The sequence below is a fragment of the Strigops habroptila genome, chromosome 4 (genome assembly GCF_004027225.2).
Source record: "Strigops habroptila isolate Jane chromosome 4, bStrHab1.2.pri, whole genome shotgun sequence".
NCBI lineage: Eukaryota > Metazoa > Chordata > Aves > Psittaciformes > Psittacidae > Strigops > Strigops habroptila.
The window spans coordinates 4498049-4525524 of record NC_046358.1 but is presented as its reverse complement, the minus strand read 5'-3'; the positions used below and the strand labels follow the sequence as shown (position 1 = coordinate 4525524).

Below are 27476 nucleotides of genomic sequence, written 5' to 3'. Positions count from 1 at the left end.
TTGTCCTGCAGCTCTCTGAAGGTCAGAGTGTTCAATAGCAGGGGCTGAGGCTGGGAGGGATGGTTCCACATGCCAGTTCCAAGCATCACTTTGAGCTGTTTGCATCGTGACATGTTCCTTGCTCTATGTGTGCTTGGTCCTCATCCAATAGGTCCCCAGATTTCTGATAAGAATGGCTAAATGCTGTTAGAACACAAGAGCATCTCCCTCTGTTGCAGGCAGGGTCGGCCACCCAGGAGGCTTCATATTGACCTGGGTGCTCTTCTGGGCTGGCAAAGGTGAGAAGAGACAAATGGGACCATGAAGTGGAGGAGTCTGTCTTCCTAGGGCTATGTTTTTGGTTTCAAGCCTTCCCGTTGCACAGGAAGAAAGCAGCACACGTGCACCAGAAAGATGTTGAGATTGTTTATGTTCTGCTCCTGGCCTGGCTCCAGGGGGAAGGGTTTGGTGACCTTGGCACTATTGGGACGTTATTTATAGAAAGTAGATCTTCTGGGTTTTGTATTTTTGACGTAGGAATGTGAAATCAAGTCTTCGGAGGAAAAGACCCAGTGCTGGCCCCCACATACATTGGGACTTTCTCCAGACCAGGAAAAACAATGCTTAAGGGGTAACCAGGTGTTCCCTGTTCACATTGCTTCCTGCCTTCCCTTGGAAAACAGGGGTTTGGTTCTGTCCTGGGGGTTGCAGGCTAGCACAAGTTCACTCCATGTTTGAAGAGTTCTTGTTCAAGGTGCTTAAAAGATGTTCATAAAGAGAAACCCAGCTATAACCAAGGATACTTTAATGGTTCAGACATGAAAGGAAATGACAAATGACTCTCTGGCCCTCTTGGGTTTATGCTGTTTGTGAAGCTCTCTGTCATCTTGCAAGGGTTAATGCATCTCAGAGAGTTTCGGTGCCCATCTGTGGTGTTGGTTAGTGTGGCTGACCCCCATGACAGATGGAGACAATGAGGCTGGGAGATGCACAAAGTATTGCTGGATAACCCACAGCAGCCGGTGCTATATCCCCATAGCCCTGCCTCCCTCCCAATAAAACCCCAGCAGCTAACTTTCCCTCTGGGTTTCACAATGTGGTACATTTCTCACCCTCATCCAGTTAGCTAAACACCTAAATGTCTTTCTATCCCCCTTGTATGCAAAATAAGAACTTACTGAGCATATCTATGCATTGGTTTTGATGGGGAAATACTTGTCTAAGCTGTACCTGACTTATCTCTACCAGACCTTGGTTGGACCCTTACCCAGTTCATCTTACAGGGCAAAGCCAAGGACCCAGAGGATATCCAAAATGATGTCCAACAGGATGTCCAAAGCCACAGAGTCCGGAAGAAAGTTCAGTCCAGATTTATACCAGCCACCACCGTGGTTGTGGGGAGGACAGAGGAGAGATTTGCTGCCAAAACAGGGAAATGATAAAACAGTTGTAGCTGAGTTAAGTGCTAAAGGTGAGAGGCTTCTACTGATGCTGGTGGTAAGAAACCATGTGCTCACTTTCTGAACCTACAGAGCCCAAATCAGAACCCTGAGCGTATGGACTGGTAGCTGGCTCCATTGCTGTAGAGCTTCCTAGGAGTTTTTGTTAGGGATTTGGATTCAGACTATTTAAGTCAAAGGCAAGGAGGAGAGCATGGGGCGAGAAGCAGTTAGAGATAAATCAAAGAGTGATTCTGTAGTCCGGTCTCCTGGGGAGCGGCATTAGCAGCAGGAGTTGATGTAGCTGGAGATGCGCACAGAGGAGTGTCTGATAACGCTGCCCACCACCAACCTCATTATTTGTTTGAAGGGATTCTGTGTTTCATAGGGAGATTAGCACATCGTCCCCTTGGCAGCTGCCTTGCCGCTGCACTGGAGGAAGAAATCCCTCCTTTTCTTATTAAAATCAGGCAGGACTTCAACTGCCAGCCCAGAGGGGCAGGAGGAAGGCAGGTGCAGGCAGAGCAGCACACAAAGGCTTGCAGCCCTCTTGTTTTCTGCTGTATCCTGCCTGGATTGAGAAAGTCAACAGTTAGAGGCTGTGTCAGAAGCCAAACCTACAGAGAAACCCTACAAGTCTTCAGGAAACTCTGTGGGTGACTCAGCTGGTGTTTTTGTCTGAGTACACGTTCATTCAGTAACCCCTGATTGCAGCAGGAGCGCTTTTTTGTTGTGGTGCCATCTTATGAGTGAAATACAAACCTCCCGTGTCTGGTTGTTTGTGGTTGTGGAAAGACTTAAAAAGCTTTTCCAGCTGGCAGAGGATATTTCAGGAATCCCACTGCTGAGCCCTAAAATCACTCCAGCCATTGTTGGGGTTTAAACTAACAGAGGGAAGATTTAGGTTGGGTATAAGGAAGAAGTTCTTCCCAGTGAGGGTGCTGAGGTGCTGTCACAGGTTGCCCAGAGAAGCTGTAGCTGCCCCATCCCTGGCAGTGTTCAAGGCCAGGTTGGACACAGGGGCTTGGAGCAACCTGCTCTAGTGGAAGGTGTCCCTGCCTGTGGCAGGGGGTTAGAACTGAATGAGCTTGAAGGTCCTTTCATCCCAAACCACTGTATGATCTAGGCTGGCCCCCACGGTGTTGCTGCTAACAAGGTACATGGGCAATGGCTTGGGCACAGCCTTGGTGCAGACATGCTACAACAGGAGCCTGTTATAGAAATAGAGGGTCATATTGCCAGCAGTAAAGGAGTTGAAGGAAGGAAGATATTCTCTTAGGAAACACGGTATCTTAAAGGTTCATGGTTTTAAGTCCCTCTGAATCCTTCTGTTGACATTTAATGTTAGCTGCTTGGCAAATCATTCATGGTAAATGCTCAGTATTATATCAAGGAGGTAGAAATCATAGAATCACAGACTGGTTTGGGTTGGAAGGGACCTTAAAGCTCACCCAGTTCCAATCCCCTGCCACAGGCAGGGACACCTTCCACTAGAGCAGGTTGCTCCAAGCCCCTGTGTCCAACCTGGCCTTGAACACTGCCAGGGATGGGGCAGCCACAGCTTCTCTGGGCACCCTGTGCCAGTCCCTCACCACGCTCACAGGGAAGAACTTCTACCTAAGAGCTCACCTAAGTCTCCCCTCTGTCAGGTTAATGCCGTTCCCCTTGTCCTTTCACTACAGGCCCTGTAAACAACCCCTCTCCAGGTTTCCTGTAGCCCCTTTAGGCACTGGAGCTGCTCTAAGGTATCCCCTTAAGGAGCCTTCTTTTCTCCAGGCTGAACAAGCCCAGCTCAATGTGAGCTGCCTCCTCACAGAGGAGAGGGAGAAACTCAAACCTTGCAATACTGGGTCCAGAGGAGCTGGGTGGTGCTGGCTTTTCACCAAAATCTTCTTTGTGGCCTAGGAAAAACATGAGAAGCTGCATAATAGTAATAAATAGCTCCAAACATGGCTTCACAGAAAGTGGGAATGTGTCAGGAGTCAAAGGCTACACTGAACAGGTTTGAAGATTTTAGACCATCTGTCTGCACATTCCCAGGTTGTTTTCCTGGTAAGTAAGAATAAAATGTAGCTGCCTTTAATAACAGCATTGCTGGTGGGGGGTCTGTAAGATCTGGTGTGCTTCTGAAGAGCAGGCACCTATAGTGCATCATCCCACCCTCCTTCCCCGTTGCCCTGCCCAGAGCAACTCTTTGTTCAGTGGGATATATGACTGTGATATTGCCCTGCCTGCTGGTAAACCCTCTGATGCTGCACATCACTTATTCAACAAGTCCCTTCTGTGAGCTGTGTCAATGTCCACTGCTTAAATCTCTGGACAAGTAGGATGCATTGAGGGTTGATGGATGGAGGTACAATAAAGCAGTTGAGCTTATTCCCTCCAGCCAATTTATTCCCTGCACCACATCACCACACAAACCAAGTGCCTGTCATTTGTATTTGCAAAGAACATGAGGGTGAAGAGACAAGCCTGCAACCCCCAGAGCCACGGCTGCACAGGATGTCATTACAGGTAAAGCAATGGGGAAAGTGTTGACTAAACCCTGACACTTCTGTGCCATGAGCTCTTTTAAGCAGGAGGCTGAGCTATATGCTTGCTGATAGACATGTATATATACAGATATACACAGCAGCAAACCACTATGTGTGTGTATACACACACACTGCTGTATGATGTTAATAGTGCTGGAGCTTGTTGTATCTGAGTGTCTGAGACTTAAAAATGTAGAGCCAAGGGAAGGTCCTTAAACAACCCTTGATAGTGAGATAGGGCATCTGCAAACACTGGTTTCTGTGGTTACTTGAGACCCTGATTTGCCAGTGCTGGTGCTGTTAGCACTTTGTTTCCTGGGTGTCCCTGTTGCCTCCTTGTCAAACAAAGGTAGGGAGAAGGACTAGTCCATAGTATCTTTATCATCTCTTTCCTAAGGCTTCTCTCGCATCACCAGGCGAGATGACTGTGGGACCTCTTAGTTCTTCTCAGATATCTCCCATCACCAAGGCTATTGATGCCACACGCTGACATCCACCCATTTGTCTCCTCTCTGCTATAAGAAGAGAAATCTTGCTTTAGATCCTTAGGCTGATGTGCATCCTCTGTGGCTGTGACTAAGAGCCACTTAGGACGTAGCTTCTCCATGCCCAGCAGAGGAGAAGGGAACCCCTTTCCTTGCAGGTTGCTATCTAGGGTCTTTTATAATCCCAAGGTGTGACTCCATGCTGTGAGGTGGGCAAAAGTGGTGCAGTGTTTGCCCAGGATTGGGTAAACTGATTGGTAAAGCTGACTGTGGGGATCAAGAATCTGTCCTGTCCATCCATATAAAAGCATTCAAAAACCCAGTCTCATTCATCTAGGCTCCTCCTGTTGCCTGTGGAAAGAGGTAAGCCGTTGCAGGAGATGATGCATCCTATCTGCAAGATGATGCTTAAACCATGACACCTAAAATAGACACCTCTGGGGGATGGCTCACCCTGCCTTTTCCCCAGGGAGCCCAAAAGAGGGAGCTGAGGACAGCTATAGGTTCATGTTATATTTCCTGCTTCCAAGCTCCACTCTCCACCTGTGAAATGCTTTTATTGTGGGGTGGGGACAGACTGTCTTTGTGTATGATCCTCATAGTACACATGCAGTAGCCTTTTGTGGAAGCTGGAGAAGCTCTCAGGCATGGGAGGCATTGTCTTTTTCAATCTTCTTGATATTATATCCTTTCTCCGCTGAAAGCTTTCTAAAGGGTACTTGTGTGCAGAGTCCCCGTTTGCTGATAATGCGCATTATGAAATCCTAAAAGGAGGGCTGAGATTAAATGTCACACACTTCACAGTCGGGGAATTCAGAGAGCCTTGTTGATCTGTGCTGGGTTGACAGCTCATGCATAAACAGACGTGCACATACACGTACGCTCATGCACGCAGAGCGCTTTCCCCTGACTCAGCAGCAAATAAAAGCAAGGTCAGGTTGGTGTGAGCTCCTGCGGGGTGTGTGGTGAGAGCCTGTAGGTTCTTCGGTACGGTTTGATTTGAGAATCATGCTGGTTCTCAATTGCCTCTTGGTAGTGCTTCACTCCCCTGTGTGACACCGCCCTGAGCTGTGGCTGTTTTGGTTTTATACTATGGGTTTAGCCTGACCAGGAGGAGCGAAGGCGGAATTGATGGGAGGTTCACCCCAAGGTTTGCAAAGTGCTTTCTCTTGCCAGCAGGGAATAAAGACAGACAGGAAAGAAATAGATGTCATGCTAAGCTGGCTGTTACTCAGGCCAGGAAGGGCATTTCTGCCTCTGACACATCATGTGTAATGAACCGAGTGCTGCACAGGAGTCCGTAGCCTTCCTCAGCAGGATGGGGTATCACAAGCATGCAGTCAGCGCTGGTGGGATATGGTGCTCGGGCAGTCACCTTGGAAATGTTAAACCTGCTGAGCAGGAGTGTGTCCTTGGGTAATAGGCTTTCTTTTCATATACAACTGAGAAAACAGGGGTCTGAGCAGTTAAATGACCCTGTCTCGGTTACACGGAGGGGCAGCAGCGCTACCAAACCTGTATTCTAGTATTTTGGCTTTCAGGCTTCCTACTTCGCATCCTGGGCTTTAATTCTGCTCCTGAAAACAGCTCTTTTCACTTCCAAGTGCTTTGCTGCAAGATACTTATGGCTCCTCCTCATTCTGGGGGATGCTGTGGTTCTGGGGGACGCTTCAGGCTGGTACTCCATAGACACGTCCTTGTGTACCTGCGCTGGTAGCAGGTTGCTAGGAATTTCTTTTACGTTGTTTCACCACCGACTTGTGAATTAGCAGAGCCTGTGCTAGCTCTGTCAGCAGCTATTTAGAAGTTTCCCTTCTAAATCTGTCCTCCCAGCTCCTGTTTGCCCAGCATGGGGGAATTTTGCATCTAACATTTTTAGCATTAACCTGTTGCTATAGAAACATCTAAGGTGTCAGAGGGAGATTTTTGCCACTTGGGGATAGGCTACCAAGTGGTTGAAGTATGTATTTTGTTGGGAGGCCTTCTCCATCGTGTTTTTGCTAAGCAACTTCCTGAGCCTGTCTGCATGCCTGTGCTTATTTCGAGCTTAAGGAGCCACAGGGGGGTGATAAACCTGGAGTTGTAATTGTGTACGAATGGGAAGGGCTTAATATTAGCAAATTGTTTAGGGAGGATGTGAGAATGTGTTCTCAAGCTGCAGCGATGGGTCTGAGTGGTGGTCCAGGGCTGAGAGATGAAAGGTAGCATCGGTCCCTAGCACAGTAAATGGTTAACCTAGAAGCAGGAGTGAAGGCTTTTAATGGCATCTTGCAGCAGGAAGTCTGGGACAAAGTGCTCCCTGTGGTTCCTCTCACTCCTGAGACTAAAATATAGGTGAATGCCAAAGTACTCTGTCTGGTCAGGCAGCATGAGTTGTCTTTAGTAACCAGTCTCAAGAGATTGTCACTGTGCAGTGGGACTCAAAGTCCACATGAATCAAACCACACCCTTTATTTGTACATTTAGAGTCAAATAATGCAGACTTGATTTATCTAATACATAATTTATTAGTTATACATTATATATAAATAATATGCTCTTACAGGGTGTAACTATGCGAATGCTTTACAAAGTGGGGTTGGTGACAACTCAGCTGCTGACTGATGGTCGCTTGGGCCATTTCATATCAAGTCTGATTTACAGGACATCTGTGTCATGGAAGCAAACTTTACTGCTTGCATAAGGAGAGGCATGTGTCCTGTGAGTGCCTGTGTGCCTGGGAGTCAGGAAATATCCTGGCTAGACCAAAAGGCAATCTCCCTGCTTAATGCAAATTTATTCATCTGCCCTTTTTCCCTCCCTTTGTGTGTGCCTAGACTGCACATCTGGTCATATCATGACAGACTGTGGGAGAAGAGGAACCCTTTGTTTTCTATAGAAATGGAAGAAAAGAATCTGATGGTGCTGGGGCGTCCTGCAGCAGCTCTTCTCAAGCTGAGGCTCAAATCCACCCTTGAAACAGGTTGGGAAGCTGCTTTTGGGTTGCTGGAGTGCACCATGGATGTTGTAGACATGTTAGTAGCTTATAAATTGCAGTAGTTGCATTGTGCTGAGTAAGTTACTGAGCTGCAGACATAGAAATAATGTTGCTGAAGGTGTAGTTCGTCTTCTTTTAGCGGAAGTCTTGTCAAGAATGGGTTTGAAATCACTGTCTCGGTGACAGTATACAGTGCTCCTGTGTCACTGAGGGGACTGAATCTCCCAGATTGTAATCTCTTATAGCTTTCTTTTGAGTTTTGGAAAGGGACAGAGGTGGGGGATTGTTGGGAATAAAGGGCACCAGCTTCCTGGAGGGTTTGTGAAAGGAAGTTACCAGGTGCTTGGGGACACAGTAGAAAGAAAATCTGGGGAGGTTTGAGGTTGTTGGGGGTAGAAGTGCCAAGAATCATAGAATCATACAATAGTTAGGATTGGAAAGGACCTTAAGATCGTAGAGTTCCAACTCCCCAAGAAGCCCCATTTCACTGTGATGATCCAGTATTTGGTGTTATGCGTAAGCTCTGTGTGTTCGGGCTTCTCCCTACTTCCAGGGCTACTTCCTAGAGGCTTTCCTTGGGGCAGTGTCATTCCTCAGGTGTGAGGCAGAGATGAAATGCAGAGTTGCATCAGATTTAGTGTAAAACCAACCTGTATCACACCGTTTGGCTGAAGGGCTCTCCTGGCTTTTCAAAGCTGCTCTTTTCCAGTAGCAAGGGTTGATTTACTCAGGGATTTTTGGTGGTTCTGTGTGTGTGTGTATGTGTGCATATGGGTTTTATTTTCGTTTCTAATGTTTCCCTGTAGCAATCATCTGCAGGACAGATGGCCTGCTAAGCTTCTGGGACGGTCTCCCACAAACACCTGCCTAAGGCAGCTGGGAAATGGAAGAATTCTTCTCTTTTAATGCCCTTAAAGACAAACAGCACCCGATCACAATATGTCTTATTTCCCTCTTGCTCCATCCTCCCAGCTCCCTGGGGAACTTCACTGCTTGGTGGTGGGGACAATGAAGAGCTGTGGGCTGAGGCTCCCTGAGTCATAGAATGGTTTAGGGTGGAAGGGACCTTAAAGCTCATCCAGTTCCAACCCCCTGCCATGGGCAGGGACACCTTCCACTAGACCAGGATCAAGGGTAGCTTTGGGGTGATGGATTGCTGCAGTCAGAGCCTTAGTGGCATAGAGAGCCTTAGTGGCAGGGAGGAGCGTGATGATGGAGGGCATGGACATGTATGTAAATAGCCCAGATGGGAGCCACTGAAGCAGCAGATGTGCATGTATGTGATGGATGAAACATGAAGCCTGTTTGACCCTGTGTCAGGAGCCCTCCATGCACATGCAGTGGGGCCAGGTATCCACCCCTGTGGGGTGTCATGCGTGCTGGTGGCCATAGCCATGCAGAGTGCGGCAAACAAGCATTTCTGCCCCCAGGTCAAGCCTGGGAGACCTGGCTTCTTGTGGAGGGGTTGGTGCATTGCTGCAGGTGGTGAGCAGGAGTGTGGTTGCTGTGTTTAATTACAGCTCGCCTTTGAGAAACTAGTAAAGCAACACAGTTTATTCTGTCTTGTTCTGGGGAAACCAAGCGCTTTGCAGGTTTTGATTGCTATATAACACGTCCTGTGACACAGGAAGGAACTTTCCTGTGGTCCTTGCAAAAGGAAATGTGAAACCTATGGGCAATAAAAACCTTGAGCTGGGCCATACCTGCCAGATGCTGTGGCTTGATCCCAGTAGAGGTGCTTTCTTGGGGCAGGATGTTTTTATGGCCATGGGGAGCTTGTGGGCAGGAGCTGCAGTGCCTGGGGGCAGTGGGAGTAGAGCAGTGTGGAGGAGGATGCAGGGGCTGAACCTGCCCAGGGGATGCAGCCCTAAATCAAGCAGTGGGGAATGTTCAAGGATGCATGGCGAAGGCTGAGCAAGGCTTTGGATGTCCTCTTCTGCCTGCAGTGGAAACAGAGTACCCCTTTTCCTCCCCAGCAGGCTTCAGAGGCTTCATTGTCCGCTGCTGAGTGTGATGCTGGCTGTATCCCTTGCACTGGTGATTGCTGGAGCTGCTGTAGGCAGAGGGTGCTGCTACCTTGCACCTCTGTGGCCATGGGCAGCTCTGCAGGGCTCACAAACAGCATTAGCAGGCATCCAGCCACGTCTGGCCATGGGGCATATCGGAACTGCAGGGTGAGCTCTGGATGTGCTCTTTGTGGTTGGGGTTTTGTCTGCAGGAGATGATCTGGGGGCACCCAGTGAAGATGCTCTTTCACCTGAGGATTTTGCTTTGCGTTTTCCTCATGTGTAGGGGCAGGAAATCCGCCCTCTGGGTTTATAGGTTTTCCCATAGGGAGGACACAGTGTACCTGTGCCTGTTGGAAGCAGCAGGGCTGTAGTGGAGTTGGGGATGAACCTCTGCCAAGAGATGTCTGCTGCTGGTGTTGCAAAGAGCCTTCTGTACGGAAAGGGCTGGTGTTGATGTGGGAAGGGAGTCCCGTGTACCTGGCTTGTTACAGGTGAGAACTCTGAAGTCTTCCTGTTGCTCGGGTGTACTGACTGTGCCAGTCTGAGCGGGAGCAGCAGCCGCATTGTGCTGCTCTGGTGGCTGAGTGCTAATTGGTTTGTGCTGCCTGAGCATCAGGTTATTTTTGGATTGATCAAGTTTCATTCCCTGCAGGTCTCTGAGGCTTCGTGACCTGCATAAACTGCTCTGGGAGAGTTTCTCTTCTCTAGGGTAGAGAGCTTACACCCCTCATCCAGCGCATGGGTAGCAGTCTGTTCCTCCCAGCAAAACCTGCAAACTATGCTAGGGTTGGTTTAAGATGTTTTGCTAGCCCAGAGTGTGCAAAGCCATGTGCTGGCATGGGAGAAATCATTAATTTCCTTTAATTAACTTCCTCTCATAGTTTGCCTTGGTGCTGTGAGAAAACTCCAGCTCCAACTATTCCAATGTGGATGCCCTGTCCCTGGCAGTGTTCAAGGCCAAGTTGGATGAGGCAGCCCGATGTAGTGTCTTTGCCCATGGCAGGGGGTTGGAACTGGATGATCTTTAAGGTCTCTCCCAACCCAAACCATAAAGGAGATGGGGAGAGTGATGCTGCTTCCACAGTGGCTTGATGAAACTGTAGGTGGTCAACTTGAGGTGCCCGCAGGACCGGGGTCTGGCTCCCCTGTTGCGGAGCTGTGAGCCTCCCTTGGTGGGTGCACAGCTCTGGCTGCTGCAGCATTATGTGTGTGGCTGAATCTCCTCTCTCCTTGTGCTGCAGAGCTCCTCTTCACTCCAGACGCTGGGAGGGAAGCAGAGATGCCGGGGGAAGAGCTGTGGAGGTGGGGAGGGATTGAGCTATCATTACTGTGGCACCAGTGAGGTTTCTTTGCACCACTAAGCAGTAGCTATCAGCATTGAGTGCAGTATGCTGAACAGCTGAGCAAGGGAACAGATACTGAAAGGAACCTGCAGTGAAAAGGGATTTTGGAGGAGAAAAGCACCTCTTTCAACTGCACATAGGCACTGCCCATCACTGAGAGCTGTGACGGGGAGCGGGAATTGCCTGTTTATGGTGATTGATCTGCGCAGCCCCTGGGATGATCAGAAAAAGGATTAAGGAGGAAAGAATCTCAGGAGAAGGAGGAGGTGGAGGTTGCCCTTTGGAAACGCACAGGCTAATAGAAAACATCCTCTAAATTGTCAGTGTGTCAGAATAATGTAAGTATAATGTTTTCAAATCCTTGGCATCTTCTATCTGAATGTCATTGAATTAGCACCAACACATTCATTAGCTCATTATTCATTGCTATTCAGTGTTTGTTAGACTGGCCCTTTCTCTGGAAGATGGGGGTAATGAGACGTGGGACTGGCTGTGGGGCCATGCCCATAGCTGTGCATAGCACAGTAGGAGCATGGATTTATGTACCAGAATGGCCTTCAGTGATTGTTTTACTGGCATTTACATCTGGCCTATGTTGTCCTGGCTCTTGGCCAGCAGTTTACCAGAAATTAGTGGGAATTCTTAAGGGGAGAACAGTGTTAATGATGATGTGGGTGAATTTCCACCAACTCCTGCCCCGAAAGCGGCTGGTGAGACAACTGATAAAGGCAAATTTTGATCTTTTGACCTGTGATTAGAGTTGCAAAACTGCCTCTGTAATCACAGAGATGTTCATTGCTGTCTTCACTGGTGAGTCATGGAGTGCCCCCTTCAGCCCCCGCCACCTTCCTTTGCTTCTTGCCATCAGGAGAGATTCTCTCGATATGAAGATGTTTTGGTTTGTTTGTCTTTGCTCCCTTTCTTTTCTCTCCTTCCTTTTTTATCTCTTTTCTTTTTCACCTGTCCCATCTTCCCTTCCTTGGCCATTTCTGACTATGAGGACAGAGCAGGAGGTGCGGGCAGCAGCTTTTTCTGGCAAGAATCATAGAATGGTTTGGGTTGGAAGGGATCTTGAAGCTCATCCAGTTCCAACCCCCTGCCCCGGGCAGGGACACCTTCCACTAGAGCAGGTTGCTCCAAGCCCCTGTGTCCAACCTGGCCTTGAACACTGGCAGGGATGGGGCAGCCACAGCTTCTCTGAGCAACCTGTGCCAGTGTCTTTAAATGGTTATTTCACAACCATTAATTGTTATTTCATAGCCATTTTCCAGCCACTGCATAAAAACAACCTGGCAATAACCCTTCCAGAAGTGACAAAGTAATAGTCACTGATTACACAGTTAATTTATTCTTTGCCACTAATAAGAAAAAATTAATTTGTGTTACAAAGGAGGAGGAAAAAAATATATCTAAGGGTTTGTTTAATTAAAACTACACCATGTTGAAAAACCCGAGTCATGTTAATGATACAATGCTGTGATTGTACGATTAGGAATTAATTACCTCAGAAATAACACTTTCTTTGCTTTAAAGCTATTCATTTTTCTTCTTGAAACCAAGAAGGAACCCAGAGGTGCCAGTCTGGTGTGGCCAGCACACACAGCACCCAAAGTCCTACCAAGACCATCAAGCCTCAGGTCTCTCATCCCTTGGTAGGGCTTTGGTGGCCCAGGGCCAGAAGGATGCTGCTGCTTAGACTCTTCCCTCAGTTAGCAAGTCTTTGAGCAGGACTTTGCTTTGGTCCCCACCAAAGCAATGCAGGGAAGGAGAGTGTCCACATAGGTACCCAGCGCCTTTATAGAGGTGTGAGTGTCCTTATTGCATACCGTGCATCAGCCCTTCACTTGGGACTGTCCTCCCTGTGTCCCAGGAGCTGTGTTGGGGCAGGTGAGGGATGTGGGATGGCCTCAAAGTGGTCCTGAGGCTCAGCATGAGAGAGGAGCAGTCAGCAGAAGGGTGCTCCTTCAGGATTGGGCTGGGTATCTTTGATCAGAAAATGCTGGGCTAGAAATATCCCAGCAACAGGTCTCTGTTTTCAGCAGCAGTGGTGAGAAGCCACTCAGCATCCAACCTTGTAAGTCTGGGTCTGCCAGGAGCAGACTGCAGGGTCTGTAGTAAAAGAAATCAGAGGTCTTTTGTGACACATCAGTCTGGCTTTGGGGTGGTTTTTGTGTGTAGATTATCTAGATTGGAGTACACACAAGTTATTGTGACCATTTGGGTCAGCAAACTCCAGACATCGATCTTCCAAACTTTTCTACTAGGAGCTGCCTTTTGAGCTTCTTGCTTTGTGTTTGTGTGTAGGCATGAGTAGATACAGCTTCTACCTTCCTCCTGAGTGGTTGTTTTCCATTGTCCCACTTCTGCAATATTTCTGGCTCCTGCATCTGGCTCTGAGCTGCCTTTCCAGGATCCTGGGCTTAGTTATTAAATGGAATAAGAGCAAAAAACCCCACAACCAAACAAACCCCCTACAATCCCAAAGAAGCACCTGCAAAGCCACAGTAGCTGAAAAGCATTTTGCCTGTAGTCTGCCAAAAGGGTCTTATTAAATCCTGGATCATGGAATTCAGTCTTTGTGCTGTCCCAGTGAGACCTCTTGGCTTTGCCTTACAGAAAGAGTTGAGTACACTCTTATGTCTGCTCTTGTGTGGACAACCACAGGGAAGGGTTTTCCTGCGAGGGGGAAATCCCTTACAAGGCAGCGGGATAACGCTTGCACGCACCATGCCAAAACAACTGGCACCTCGATTCATGACTCCCAGAAGACTCGTAAAGTCTTAAGACATGAGTGAAAATCATTTCCTCCTGGGGCAGTCACGGGAAGGCTTGGCTAGGGCATGGGATTGTGCTTGAGCCTTGTGCTTGCTTAGGCTGGATTAGCTGTGCTTGGTGCCTTGGTGTGGGAGGGTGAAGTGGCAAACAGGAAAACATGTTTGTGTTCAGCTAATCCAAGATGAAATGAAGACAAATTGAAAGAAAAGGCTTTATGAACTGAGGTTTTCCAGGGGTTTACAATTGTAGGATGTTACGGAGTGATTTAATGGCGCTCAACACCTCTACTTTTATGCCACCATGCTAAGGCAGAAGTTACACTTTCCACCATAGCTTCTGTCAGTTATCTTTGTCTTCTTATCCCAGATAATATTTGCAGTTTCTAGTTGCCATCATCTTCTGTTTCACAGAGAAGCAACGTATCCTCAAGGAAAGTCTTGCCTCTGGCTTCTTGCTGTTCCGGGCTGGTGTGTACTGGCACAACGTGGGGGCTGCAGCATCTGGGGGGACACACAAGTAAATACCTGAGATCTGTGGCATTTGGCCTGAAATAGCAGCTGAAGAGTGTGATGTATGGCATGGAGAAAGACAAAAGGCAAAGCGTCACTTAATGACTATAATTCCCCAGGTCTGGGAAGCATTTAGTTCCCCTTATCTGGGAAACAACAAAGAGATACCATTGGGCACTGCCTCATGCTGGGACAGAATCATAGAATCACAGAATGGTTTGGGTTGGAAAGGACATTAAGCTCATCTAGTTCCAATGCCCTGACATAGGCAAGAACACCTTCCACTAGACCAGGTTGCTCCAACGCCCATCCAAACTGGCCTTGAACACTGCCAGGGATAGATATTCACAAATTCCTTGGGCAACCCATTCCAGTGCCTTACCACCCTCACAGTAAAGAATTTCTTCCTTACATCTAACCTAAATGTCCCCAGTTTCAGTTTGAACCCATCACCCCTTGTCCTATCACTACAGCTCCTGGCCAGACTATACTTTGTAGGTCAAAAGCATTTATAGCTTTTTCCTGTGCTAAAGCCACTCTGATCTGATTATATTTCTTCCCCCCTCTCAGCAGATCCCGGTGACAGTAGGATCACCTTGAGATGAGCTGCCCATAGCCGGGGCCAGCCGGGTCCCTTCCCTGGGACGATGAGGACCCGTCTTCCAGCCTAACAGGAACATTCTGTGGCTGTGGTTGGACTTTTCTTCCTGATCCTCGTGGAATTTCATGTGACGGCGGAGCTGCTTCCCGCCTCACAGCCGAGGGCCCCACCATGGCGGCGAAGCAGCCCCCGCCGCTGATGAAGAAGCACAGCCAGACCGACCTGGTGAGCAGGCTGAAGACACGCAAGATCCTGGGGGTCGGCGGGGAGGATGACGACGGCGAGGTCCATCGCTCAAAGGTATGGGAAGCCCATGTGCAGTAATGATGGAGAAGAGAGCTTCTACCTGGGAAAACCAAGGTGGTGTGGGGGGTTGCTTTGGGATCTAGCTTCTGCAGCCAAAACAGGGCTCCATGGGGCTCCTGGAAAAGGAGGGTGAAGGCCAAGTGGCAGAAGCAATGATGTCTTTGAGCAGTGATGGGTTGTGGAGCCTGCTGGGTACACAGGAGCTGACCAAAATGGTAATGGGGTGAGCTCTGCCCTCAAGCTGCTTTAATCCATTGCTGAAATTGTATTGCTGAGACACCCATAAGGTAGCTTGGAGCTGGTGCCATACGACCATAGCACCACCAGCGCCCACCAGCCTGGACACATTGGAGCAGCAGTTTAAGCAGTGCCTCTCAGAAGAGAAGTTGGAGGCAAGCAACCCTCATGTTTCAGTGAAGTACCAGAGCTGGAGGACCTATGGGTGAGTCCCCATGGGAACCCTATCGTAGGTGCTCTCTGGAGAGCATGCTCTTAGGGCATTGCCCAGTTCCTGACTGCACACGCGGAGCAGCACAGAGCTCTCCAAGATCTCTCTGGAACCAGAAGCTCCCCCAGTACCTTTCCCCGTTGCTGGTGTAGCCTTACCATCTGTGTGGTTTGGGGTAGTCACAGCCAGGCATTGCTCTGGGCAGTGTGAATATGAGTGGGATGGATGCTCCTACACCTAGTGCTCCATGGGGATGTGACATACAGGTGGTGTGTGGAAGGAGACACTTCCCTACTTACATAGGGAAGAGGAGACAAGAATTCATGTTGACCCTGCACCAGCCCCATGCTGATCCCAGTAAGGGAGTAGTAGAGGCTGCAGCTCCTGATGGAAATCAAGGCAGCCTTTGGGACCAAGGAGTCACAGGTGAATCCCATGTCCTCATCCTCCTTCCAGCCCACCCAGAGATAAACTCCCACATGGGGTTAGGTATGCATTTTGGGCCTGGCAAATCCTGCCTAAAGGCTGGGGAAGAATCTGCTCAGCCACCTTGTGTCTTTTATTTGAATTTCAGATTAGCCAAGTATTGGGAAATGAAATCAAGTTTGCTGTCCGGGAGCCACTGGGGCTCAGGTAAGATATTGGGCTACCCTGGAGCTGGGTTGTCTGAGGGCCCTGACCCACAGCATCCCTGACAGCTCTGGCTGTTGTCTCTAGCTCTGCTGCTGCACCTGCATCACTGCTCCATGCAGGGTTTTCTCAGGGCTACAGGGCCAGTCCAACTCTGCTTTCTTGCCCCATTGTAGATTTAGATTAGACATGAGGAAGAAGTTCTTCCCTGTGAGGGTGCTGAGGCGCTGGCACAGGGTGCCCAGAGAAGCTGTGGCTGCCCCATCCCTGGCAGTGTTCAAGGCCAGCTTGGACACAGGGGCTTGGAGCAACCTACTCTAGTGGAAGGTGTCCCTGCCTGTGGCAGGGGATTGGAACTGGGTGAGCTTTAAGATCCCTTCCAACCCAAACCATACTGTGATTCTATGCAATAACCCTGAGGCCCTCAAGCTCTTCTCCCACAGTAGGTGCTGCAAGCCACAGGGGCTGTGTGGGGCTGGAGGAGCTCCTAGTCTGAGACCCCACCGAGCACTGTCCCGTTGGCAGAGTCACTTCCCTCTCTGCTTAGGTGAGAGGGATCTCAACTCTGTCTCACCAAGGCTGGTCTGTGTGCTGAGGCTGGAGCTATCAGTGTGTGGGGAGCCCAATTCTCCCATGGGAGGCTTCTGTCTGCCTCTGCTGTGGCATGTGGGAGGATGAAGGCTGATAGCAGAGCAGGCAGCAGGGATGCTTTGTGAAGTACAAGTGAGGGATGTGCTCACACCGGGTCCTCTCTTCCCTCTCACACAGGGTCTGGCAGTTGGTTTCCGCCGTCATGTTTTCGGGGGTTGCCATCATGGTAAGTGAGGGATGTGGTCCTGGGCACCACCAGCTCCAGCTGTGAAAGGGGTACCCCAGCATGGCTCCTTGGCATTTATCCCCCTCCCCTGCCTCCAGCAGCTACTGCTGCTTCCTCTGGCAAGGCCTTTGCCCTCACCATGTCTCAGTAATAGACTTTGCCAGCAGTGTCCTTGGTGGTTTGCTCCCATCACTGGAATCTGTTTTCATTAGCAGGGTCATAAACCACACGCATCATGGCACCCTCAGCTGTAGAAACCAGCCATGAAGCCAGGAGCTGACACACTGATTATTTCTTGCATCTCCTTAATTCCCCATTTCCTGGCCAGCAGCTCCAATCACATAAAGGCTGATGCTGGAGCACTGCTGCCCCAGAGGGCATGTTTTGATGGCCAGTGCAGGCTGCTGATGTGTCCCTTGCCTCTACCAGGCACTCGCTTTCCCTGACCAGCTCTATGATGCCATCTTTGAGGAGGAACCAGCAAGCAGCAAGACTCCCATCCGGCTCTATGGAGGAGCCCTCCTCAGTGAGTGCGGTGCTGCTGTACCAGAGGCATGCTGCTGCCATGTAGAGTAAGGGGATGAGAGGACAAAACAGCAGGAGGGGGCAAAGGCTGTGCACAGCTGGACAGCTGCAGTGGGAAAGAACATCTGCTTTTAGCAAAGAAATAGTTTAGGGGTATTTTGAAAAGCTCAGCTACTGATGCTTTTTCTTAGGAGGGGCTCAGGCTAGTTATAGGTAGGGTAAGAAGGGATATGCATGCTCTAAATATCTGGAGGTGTACACCGAGTGCCCCAGTAAAGGGAGCTTGTGGATGGGCTGGGAGATAGGGCGCTGGGAGATGGGGTACTGGGATGCAGCTGGGACCAGACCTTCCTCATGGGAGTGGGAAGAGAGAAGGGGGCAGGCAATGGCATCCCAGGAAGGTCCCATGCATCCATGCTGAGATGAAGCTGGGACCAGACCCTCCTTGTGGGAGTGGGAATACAGAAGGTGATGGCATCCCGGGAGGTGGGGGGCAAAGGACAGGAAGGTGCTGAGAGCGTAGAGAAACAGTCTGTAAAAGGAGTGGAGGAATTCAAGACACAGGGTTTGTGTAGCTCAGCACCGGGACCGCACCTTCTGTGTGCCCACCCGGGTGCCTCTTTGGAGCTGCATGCTGCAGGCAGGGGCTGGCAATGGGGTGGGTTGGTTTGGTTTTGGGGGATCGGAGGGGCTGAGGCCGGTGTTTGCAGGATGCTGATGCCCGGCCGGTCCGTCCCGCAGCATGCAGCAGCACCTCGCGGCGCGGGCTGGGAGTGCAGCGGGCACGGCGCGGGGTGAGAGCGGCCGCCGGCGGAGCGCGTTCGTCCCTCCCTCCATCCCTCTCTCCATCGGTCCTTCCCTTCCTTCCTCCTTCCTTCTATCCATCCCTTGCTAACTTCCATCTTCCTTCTATCCATCCATCCCTTGTTACCTTCCTTCTTCCGTCCATCTACCCATCCCTTCCTCCCTCCCTCCCTTCCTTCCTCCTTTCATCCATCCCTCCCTCCTTCCCTCTATCCCTTCATCCATGGGAGGCAGAATCCTCTCTCCTGAGCGCAGGTTGCCCCTTCCCAAGCCCCTCGGGCAGCTCTGCTGTGCTCTCCCTCCGCAGGCATCTCTCTCATCATGTGGAATGCTCTCTACACGGCAGAAAAGGTGATTATCCGCTGGACCCTGCTGACCGAGGCCTGCTACTTTGCCGTGCAGTTCCTGGGTGAGTAGCTGCAGCCACCCAGAAGGGAGGAAGAGGAGGGTGCAAAGGGTGGGGGTACATGCTGTGCACCCTAAAGCATGCAGGGAGGAGGGCGAAGTGGGCAGGAGAACCATTGGTGGGACTGAATGGGAAATTGGAGCAGTGCCTTTGGGTCTGATGGAGTAAGGCTGATGGAGTTATGGGGTGAGGCTCTAGGGGTCATAGTGGATTTGGCTGATGGGAATTCGCTGGCACAGCCACAGGAGCACCGGATCCCTGGCTGTCCCCATGCTGTCCCCAGCTTGTGCTGGAGATGGCTCCTTTGCTCTGCAGGCAGAAATAACCCGGCCCCATGAGCATCCTCCCTTTTCTTCCTTGTGGATCAGCCTCTGCCTTGGGCTGCTCACTGAAGGGTGCCCAGGTACAGGGGAAACATTTTCCTCTTAGGATTCTTTTCCTTTCTCTCCTTAAAACCATACTGGCCTTCACAGCCATCACTGGTCATCCCCCTGCGTGAGCTGCCTAGATGCTGGGGCTAATAAGAAAAGACTGTAGCAACCTACACTACAAAGGGGGCTGTTCAGTCTTACCAAATCAGAGAATAACAGTTCAGTTAGTTTGTTTCTAGGGAGCTTATCTATATTTAATAGTGGAGGGGGTTCTTGTATGTGTATGCTAGAAGCTCACTAACTGTGTTATAAGGTAGCTGGTTTAAATATGTATTGCTAGCCAAAAAAGAGATGCTCAGAAAAGGAGTAGTGCATATGGACTATGTGCATTTTGCAGATGCTTCTAAAGCTGTGAAATGTTTATCAGCACTGAAGTGGCCAAGCCACAAAGCAAACTCAGGAACATGCAGCATCCACAATTAAGAACTGAGCATGATGGAAACTTTTTTGTCTGCTTGAGTGACCGGTTCAGGCTGTGACTGCTGGAATGTGGGGCTAGATTTAGAGCTCTGGGGACCTTGGGTCCGTGGCTAACTTCAAGGCTGTGAAATCAAGCTAATGAAGAGCCTCTGCCTTGGGTTTATGTGTGTGTGAGCCTGTGCTGAAAGCTGCTGTGCTCTCAAAGATAGCAGGTCTTGCTAAGTCGCCACGTTAGAGGGCAGCAGAAAACAGCTTTGTGCTATGTGTCTCCATCTGTTTCTTCACCACCAACCTCTGCCTTGTCTCCCTCCTTCTCCTCCAGTTACCAGTGTGTCCCTGGTTGAGAGTAGCCGGATAGCCACCGGTGCCATGCTCCTCCTGGTCAGCAGAGTCCTCTTCATCCTCATCAGCATTTATTATTATTACCAAGTCGGACGCCGTCCCAAGAAAGTCTAATTTCTGGGCTTTTTGTTATGGGAAGGGTGGGAGGGTGGGGTTTGTGTTGGTAATTTTGCGTTATAATTATAACTTTTATTTCTTTTTGATTTATTTTGTTAGTCCCTCTTGGTTCTAAAGTGGTTTCCTCCTTTTCCACTTACCGGCATGAATCAGTGTGTAACCCGGTGCTGGTGGCATTGCCTGGTTAAATAGCAGGGAGCAGCATCCCCAGTCCTTCTGCAGGAGGTGAGGAGCAGTGGGAGGAAGGCTCAGGGAGGTGTGTGAGCCTGGCAGGCTCAGGGAAGAGCCAGTTTCCTTGGAGGGTGGAACTGGCTGATGGGATCACAGGCTCGGAACCCGCTAGAACAAAGCACAAACCAGGACCAGCACATTGAAACCAAATCCCTGAGGAGGCAGGGTGCTGAGATAACCAACAAAGGATTCTGCTGCTCCCCTTGGTAAGACTGGCCGCCTGCCTGGTGGGGTATGTCCTCGTGTACAGCACGCTCCCCTTATAACCAGTATGGACTGCTTGGGGAGCTGGATGGGGCTAGGTTGAGTTCAGCGCTTTGCTGACAGCTCTTCTTCCTTCCTTGTTGCCAGAGGGGCCACTTCACTTGTAGTTTTGCACTAGGTGCTGTGCAAAGGTTGGCAGGAGGAAAAGAAGATGGAGATCCCTTGTTTGGTCCCTTCACAGGGACAGCATTGGGAACAGCAAAGCAGCTTGAACTACAGAATGTGAGAAGTAAAGGAAGCTATTGGAAATAGCCCACTGAGCACAAAGACATGCCCTTCCTTGGGATGTTGCTTGAAGTTGCTAGGCTGGGGTCCTGTCCCCTTCACCCCAGAACACTTCCTACAGTTGCAGCTTTACTGATGGTAGTAGTGGAGCATGTGAGGTAGGATCTAATGCTTTAGTTAAGTAGGAGCTGGAGTACTGGTGTGGTTACTTGTAAGAGCAGAGCGAGCATCAAAACAACTGCCTGGGGCTGTGAGCAGCCTCCAGAGATGAGCCCCATCTCTGGGAGATGGTGTTCCAGCTCTGCTAATGTGCAGGCAGCAAGAATCCCAGACTGGTTTGGGTTTGAAGGGACCTTAAAGCTCAGCCAGTTCCAACTCCCTGCCATGGGCAGGGACACCTTCCACTAGACCAGGTTGCTCCAAGCCCCATCCAACCTGGCCTTGAACACTGCCAGGGATGGGGCAGAGAGGACCAAAGTTTGTAGCATTAAGATACTTAACTGGGGTGAAGAAGGGCAAGGAGTGGGGCACATGAAGGCATCTTTGCCTTCTCTAGCTCAGTCAAAGACAGATGAAATGTGCTTTAGTACTCACGGGCCAGTTTCTCTAACACCTCCTGGGCTTAACAGCATTGGCTGTCGTACTTTCTAGTGCTTTCCTTGCAGATTATCCCTGTCCACAGCTGGAGGGTGGCATTCTTTGTTCTCTATGTCACTTAAAGCCACAAGGTCTGTGTACAGGATATGGGCTTACTTCTTACTCATGCACTACTGTTGACTGGATCAAAGCATGCCCTGGAATAGAGCTGACATCCCAAAGTCCCAGTGTAAAGATGTCTATTCAAATAGAAGCGCTTGTGTGAACAACAACTCTCAAGCTGCTGGAGAGACCGGGATCTACAGCTATTTGATATCTTAGTAGAGTTAGAAGAAGGTAGTGAGTAGTTACTGTATGTTGTGTTAGTGCTTTTGGCATTTAGAAGCAGCTGCATAAACTTGAGACACTGTATGCATTGTACCTACTGGCCATGCAGAATGTCTGTCAGGCAAGAATATTGGGAATAGTTGGACCAGGAAACATCACAATTGTAATTCTTCTTAGGAAAAAAAGAAGAAAGACAAATGGAGAGGTAACATCCTAAATCCTGGAGCCTCCCAACAGCACATGCCTGCCAAGCTGCTGACAGCATGTCCCAGATATGATACTGAGCAACTAAAACTTAGATTTAAGAGGAGTGTTCCTGTTCAGGAGGAAAAATTGGTCTCTGAGAGGGAAACCTTTTCCCTCTGAGGCAGGAAATGATCAAGTGCAGCCTGGTGGGTACCACAAATCAGACAGCATGGTGCTGTGTGTGGGAGCTCTGTGTGATGGCTTTGCTCTCACCCTGCACACCACTTGCATGGGCAGCTGCAGTGGCATCAGTGCAGCACTTTGGCTGTAGTTGTTGGTATAGGTACGTGAAGCTTGATTCTTTGTGTTTGGGGGGTCACATGAATGTATACACAGTTTGCTCGTGGGTTTTTTGGGGGGTGGGAGATTATGTTTCCAGGAAAGACAAGTAAAACTGACCACAGCAAAACCACCCTTGTAGAAGAAGGAAATGGAGGGTCCCTTTAATGCTATCCTCCTGTGGCTGCAGGTCCTAGGAGCTTAGTTATGACTCTGGGTCTGTAGATGGCTGCAGGTGAGAGAAATGAGTTACTGGACTATGTGACAGCAGTTCACCAAAGACCTCTTGATGGTTAAATCAGGTGGAAGGGAAGCAGCTTTCCAAAGGAGCTTTAAATCGGGTGAAGTCACATTCCTCTGCTCCCTGCTTAGCAGCTGCCTCTACAAAACTTAGAACAGTGAACCACTTTGAGTTTTGCCAATATCTTCTGCTCCGACATAGAAGAGCGGAATTAGAGGAGTAGGAGATTTCATGCTACTTGGTACCTAGTCCTGAAAGGGGAGAGATGAAGAAGTTCTTTATTTCCATGCTGCTTGCTCCATCTTGCTATAAATGGACCATGTGGAAAGTACGGAATGGGACTGGGATTGTATACTACTTCTACAACTCAATGAGAAGGGGTAAATGGATGCCTCTGCCTGGGCAAGGTCCCTGGCCTGTTCCCTTCTCGTCAGCAAGGTGCAGCAGGAGAAATATGGCCAGGTCCACTTGAGGAGGTGAGTTTCTAGCATGTGAGGTCAAAGGGGGAGTTTCTCAGGGTGGCTTGAGGATGGAGCCCGGGCAGAGCATCCGCAGGGCTGCCAGAACCCAATTGTACCGGTTGTCTTCACTCTGCTGTGAATGGGGGTAAAGGGAGGAGGATGCTGAAATGTTTGTACACGCCTGCATCCCTAAGGACAGAAGTGCTGGCATCAGAGCTGCAGGCGGCAGTTGAGCATATCATTTGGTACCAAAAGCTTGAGGCATCACTTTGCGCTCTGCTACTGGTCTGCTGAGGAAAAGCAGCTCCATCCCCACAGGCCCCAGTTTCCTTATCTGTTAAACTGTGAGAAAGGCCTTGGACTGACACCATCTCCCAAGGGAGGCTGCAAGGAATTACCTGCATTTGTATAACATGCAGGGTTGGGAGTCGTGTTCCCCAGAGGGTACAAGCCGGGACCAAGGCTGACCCCCTTTCTCTGCCAGAGATGGACCCAAACCCTGGTGTTCATAGAGCCCTCGCTGTTGAGGGTGAAGGAAGCTCATCATTCACATAACTAACTCCCTCCATCACCTTATTTACACCTAACTAATAGCTGGCAAACTGGAGCTGGTGCCAAAGGAGAGGTTCTGTCTGTCCTAAGCTGGCCTCCTTTCTGGTCAAGGGGTTTTTACTTGGGGTGGGGAGGGGGGCATAGGAGGAGAATGGGACACTTCAGTTTATACCTCATTTTAGCTGCTGTACCTGAGCTCATTCTTTCTCTTCTGGTAAAGAAAGTGACTGTACTTACCACCGAGCAAATAGTGAAAATTAAAGCCGTTTCACTTCACTGTCACAATATCTTTCTTTTATTTTTTTACTTTTTTTTTCTTAAGAAACGCACACAAAATCCGTGCAGAGAGTGCTTCAGGCTTGTGTTCTGCTTTATATTACCAAAACCAAATCCTTTCAATATAAAAAAGCAATTACAGTAGGGAATACAGGATAAATTAGCTCCACTATCTAATAAAAAGAACATTTACAGTTTTTTGTGTTTCTTTTTAAAATAGATTTCAAACATTATTCCACACGCAGCCCTTTTCCCAGGCATTCGTGACAGTCATTTGAGCATTAAATAACAGGGGCACCAGGAGGGGCTGTGGGTTTGCAGGCACAGGCTGCTCTCTACTGCTTCCATCCAAGGTGCTTGGGCTGTTGGGCACGGTGCTACAGCGAAGGAGGTGGCAGCACAGCAGCTCCCTCTGGTCCCCAGCCTGAGCCCCTGGCCCCAAAATACTCACTAGAGCTGTTAAACATAACAATACAGTTGCTTCTCCTGCCTCCTATTCAGAAAACTACTGTACAACAGAGGGAGCAGCCACATCAACAAGGGACAAAACCAACACATCCACATGCTTTGCCGTACAACAGGAGTGTGCTTTCTGGGTTTGCTTGTTCATTAAGGTCCCACAGGGGGAAAATTCCTTCTGCCTGTTACTAACTTCCACAGACTTGCCTGTTATCTTCACAGCTATCTCCAGTTCTTGTTTAACATGTGCTGCCTGGCCTTTGCTGGGGTTCTGCGCTGTGTTCCCAATGGCACGCCAGCCAGCTCCAGGGAGGATTTAAGTCTTCACCCAGAAAAGAGCAATGGGGGATCAGGCAAGGTAAGAGAGGAGAAAAAGCAGTGCCAAATCCAGAATAACAGATGAATAATGATCTTTAAGGTCCCTTCCAACCCAAACTTTTCTACAATTCTATGAATAAGAGAGCCTTTTGAAGATAAGGGACTGCCATTAGGGAGAGATGGAAAGCGAGGAAGCTAAAAACAGACAAAGCAATGAGTGCAGAATTTGGAAGGCCAAAAAGAAACAAGCCAGCAGGAATCATACCACAGGCGTGTGTATTTATCACTTTGTGCACTGGCTGCCTTGGTCCCATTTCCCCATCACTAATAGTTGTTTCGGCATCACTGACACGTTTTTTCCCCATTCCACTGGTAGCAGAAAAAGGCTCTAAGACTTTTTTCTTTTTCTTTTTCCTTTTCTGTTCATTTTCCTTTTCCTTTTTCCCCTTCACCTCCCACCATCCACAAATCAGGGTATTTGCCTTCCAGGCTTTGCCCTGAGACAATCCAGGCCTTGGCATAATAAACTGAGGGGAAAAGGGAAGAAAAAACCCTGAGACGGGGGAAGGCAGTTCTGCTTCTCTCACTCACCTCCAGCCAAATTACCATCTCTGCTGATGGTTTTGTTCCTCCCCTGGGAATTGCTCTGCCAGAACAGTCCCTGACAACAGCTCCTGAGGCAGAAGCAGAACAGATAAGCTTGCCTTCTGCTCAGCCCATTCCCTGCAAAAACTAGTAGATGCAACAGATTTTCCTTATCTTAAGCACAGCACCTGCTGTCCGGCACAAATACTTCTGGTTTTTGGCTAGCAAAACTGTTTTCCTTCATTAAACAACAGAATTTAATGCTAAAATGCCTCATTAAAACAAGGCCCAGAGGGAAAGAGTTCAGAAATGCTTTCCACAAGGTTTAATGCAACATCTGAGGCTGCTCAGCAGCCCTGGAAAAGTATTTCATTGCTGGAATATGCTGACTGAAGCAAGGCGGGGGCTGCAGCTCTACCTGGCCCCAGGCCTCCTGCTGATGAGCAAATTGTTATTCTCAAATGAAGCTTGGAAAAGCTCTAGCTTCTCCTTCCTGTTCCTTAGTATCCCAATTCCCCAACCTGGATACTTATCCAGGATCACAGAATGGTTTGGGTTGGAAAGGACCTTAAAGCTCATCTACTTCCATGGGCAGGGACATCTTCCACTAGAGCAGGTTGCTCCAAGCCCCTGTGTCCAACCTGGCCTTGAACACGGCCAGGGATGGGGCAGCCACAGCTTCACTGGGCACCCTGTGCCAGCGTCTCACCATCCTCACATATCTAATCTATTACGGAATCTTTGTCTATTATGGACCAGACTTTCTGCTGCTTTCCTTCCTTCCCTGTAGTCTGTGCAGTGCCACTGGGAGAGCTCAAGGGACACAGCCCCGGTAGTGTATGGGAACAGCCCATGTACCTGCTGCTACAAAGGCAGGGCACAAGGTTACCGCTTGTCTCCTTGCTGCTGCCTTCTGCCCCCTCTCCTTCCTTGCCAGTGGTTACAGGTTTCAGAGGGGCTGGTTTAAGCCTATATAAAAGGGCTCCATAATCTGAGCCTATAAAATGTGTAAAAAGACCTAAGCTAAACAAGAAACCACAGCCCTTCTGTCCTCCCATGTGTAAAATGAGTTTGGGGTCAGGGAGAGACCAGATGAACAATTAAGGCAACAGGGGTTGACACTTCCAGAGGAAATAAACCAGAGACCTGATAACCATGACCACTGGAACAGCAGCTGGAGCAGTTTGGGTGCATGCTGGGTGCTCTCAGAGCCTACCTGGGTCCTCAGCACTTCCATCTTCATCTCTGACCAAGGCGCAGTCCCAGGCATCTTCCTCACGTTCAATTCCAAATGGTTAAGTAGATGACATGTTAGTCAAAAGTCAAACTATCTCAAGGGAGGAAACACTCGCAACTAACAGGCAGACTAAACCAATCCTGACTTGATGTTTTCATTGTGAGCCCATGGGAGAATCTCAGGGGAAATCCTCTGAGCAGAAATGATGCACACACCATGGGAGTGGCTGGCAGGCCTCAGCCTCCTCCATCTAGCACCATGCCTGGCCCTCCCCATAGGGCTGGAGAGCACGTAGGAACCACTGCAAATATTTATGCTAACTGAGCACCACAAACTGGTTTTTGCAAGTATGAAGGGAAAGGCAAAGGCTGACAAGATTTAAACACTATTTCCTCCCCTTCTCAGGAAGGCAGCAGTATCAGTGATTCTTGACCAGAGCCATTATTTGTCCCAGGAAATGGGAACACAGCAGGGAAACATTTGGTCTCTTTCGCAACAATGAACAGTAAATCTTGGTAAAATCAGAAAGGTAGGCACCAAACTCTTGACCATCAGTCAGCCTTAGCTGAGTCCCACCACTAAGTGAGACCACGCTGCCCCTGCCTGGGGCTCCAGAGAAAAGCCAACCTTCTTGTTGGCCTCTCCAACAAGTTTCAGGGGCAAAGCTTCCACTGAACATGTGTTTTCATTCTGTGGCTGGGAATTAGAACCAGAATCATTCCAACAATGACTACCTGCTCCTTAGATGAGCCACCACCGCTTGTCTCAAACCCACCTGAATGGTCACAGACTTCGGCCAACCTGTTGCCTTATCAGCCCCTGTGTTCTGCAGTCCTTTGCTGTCTAAAGCATGATAAAGTCATGAATGGTAGAGTTGGCTGAGTGGATAAAGCAGCCGTGTTTGTCCTCCTGCTCCTCCCCACCAGCTCCATCAGTCTCTAGTGCAATCGGTGGCTGCGCTGGGCTCCTGCAGGTGGCTCTGGGCAAGGGTCCGGTGTACAGTGTAGTGCACATCACCTCAAAGTTCCAGCCCCTGAAGTACAATCCTTTTGGTCATTCATATATTACAACCCTCTTTTTTTTTTTTCTTCCCTTTTTTTTTTTTTTTTTAACCCTACCCCATTTTGTTAAAAAAAATAAAGGTTTTTTTTGGGTGGTTTCAGGTTTTGTTTCTTCTCGTTTTCCTTCTTTCTTCTGAGCATGTGGGGCACGTGGCGGGCCATGAGCCACGTCTTACTGGATCCCTCGAAAGAGACACATAGCGAAGATCATGGCGAAGAG

The 27476-nt window shown here is 49.3% G+C and overlaps 2 protein-coding genes across 6 annotated transcripts in view; one reads left to right on the top strand and one right to left on the bottom strand.

Annotated features, from left to right (window-relative positions):
* TP53I11 (tumor protein p53 inducible protein 11) overlaps positions 1-23602 on the top strand; it is a 25777-nt gene extending 2175 nt beyond the window's left edge. For 2 of the 4 annotated variants that reach the window (XM_030482458.1, XM_030482457.1), the window contains exons 2-7: positions 14624-14951; positions 15980-16038; positions 16804-16852; positions 17282-17378; positions 18489-18590; positions 19761-23602. In XM_030482458.1, coding sequence (XP_030338318.1) covers positions 14823-14951; positions 15980-16038; positions 16804-16852; positions 17282-17378; positions 18489-18590; positions 19761-19894 — 570 coding nt within the window. In that variant the 5' untranslated portion in view covers positions 14624-14822 and the 3' untranslated portion in view covers positions 19895-23602. Of the gene's footprint in view, positions 1-9567; positions 9589-14620; positions 14952-15979; positions 16039-16803; positions 16853-17281; positions 17379-18488; positions 18591-19760 lie in introns of those variants that run through there. The other 2 variants (XM_030482459.1, XM_030482456.1) reach the window with 2 other exon arrangements.
* TSPAN18 (tetraspanin 18) overlaps positions 23593-27476 on the bottom strand; it is a 64338-nt gene continuing 60454 nt past the window's right edge. For both annotated transcript variants that reach the window (XM_030482454.2, XM_030482455.1), the window contains one exon: positions 23593-27476. In XM_030482454.2, the coding sequence (XP_030338314.1) occupies positions 27429-27476 (48 nt within the window). In that variant the 3' untranslated portion in view covers positions 23593-27428.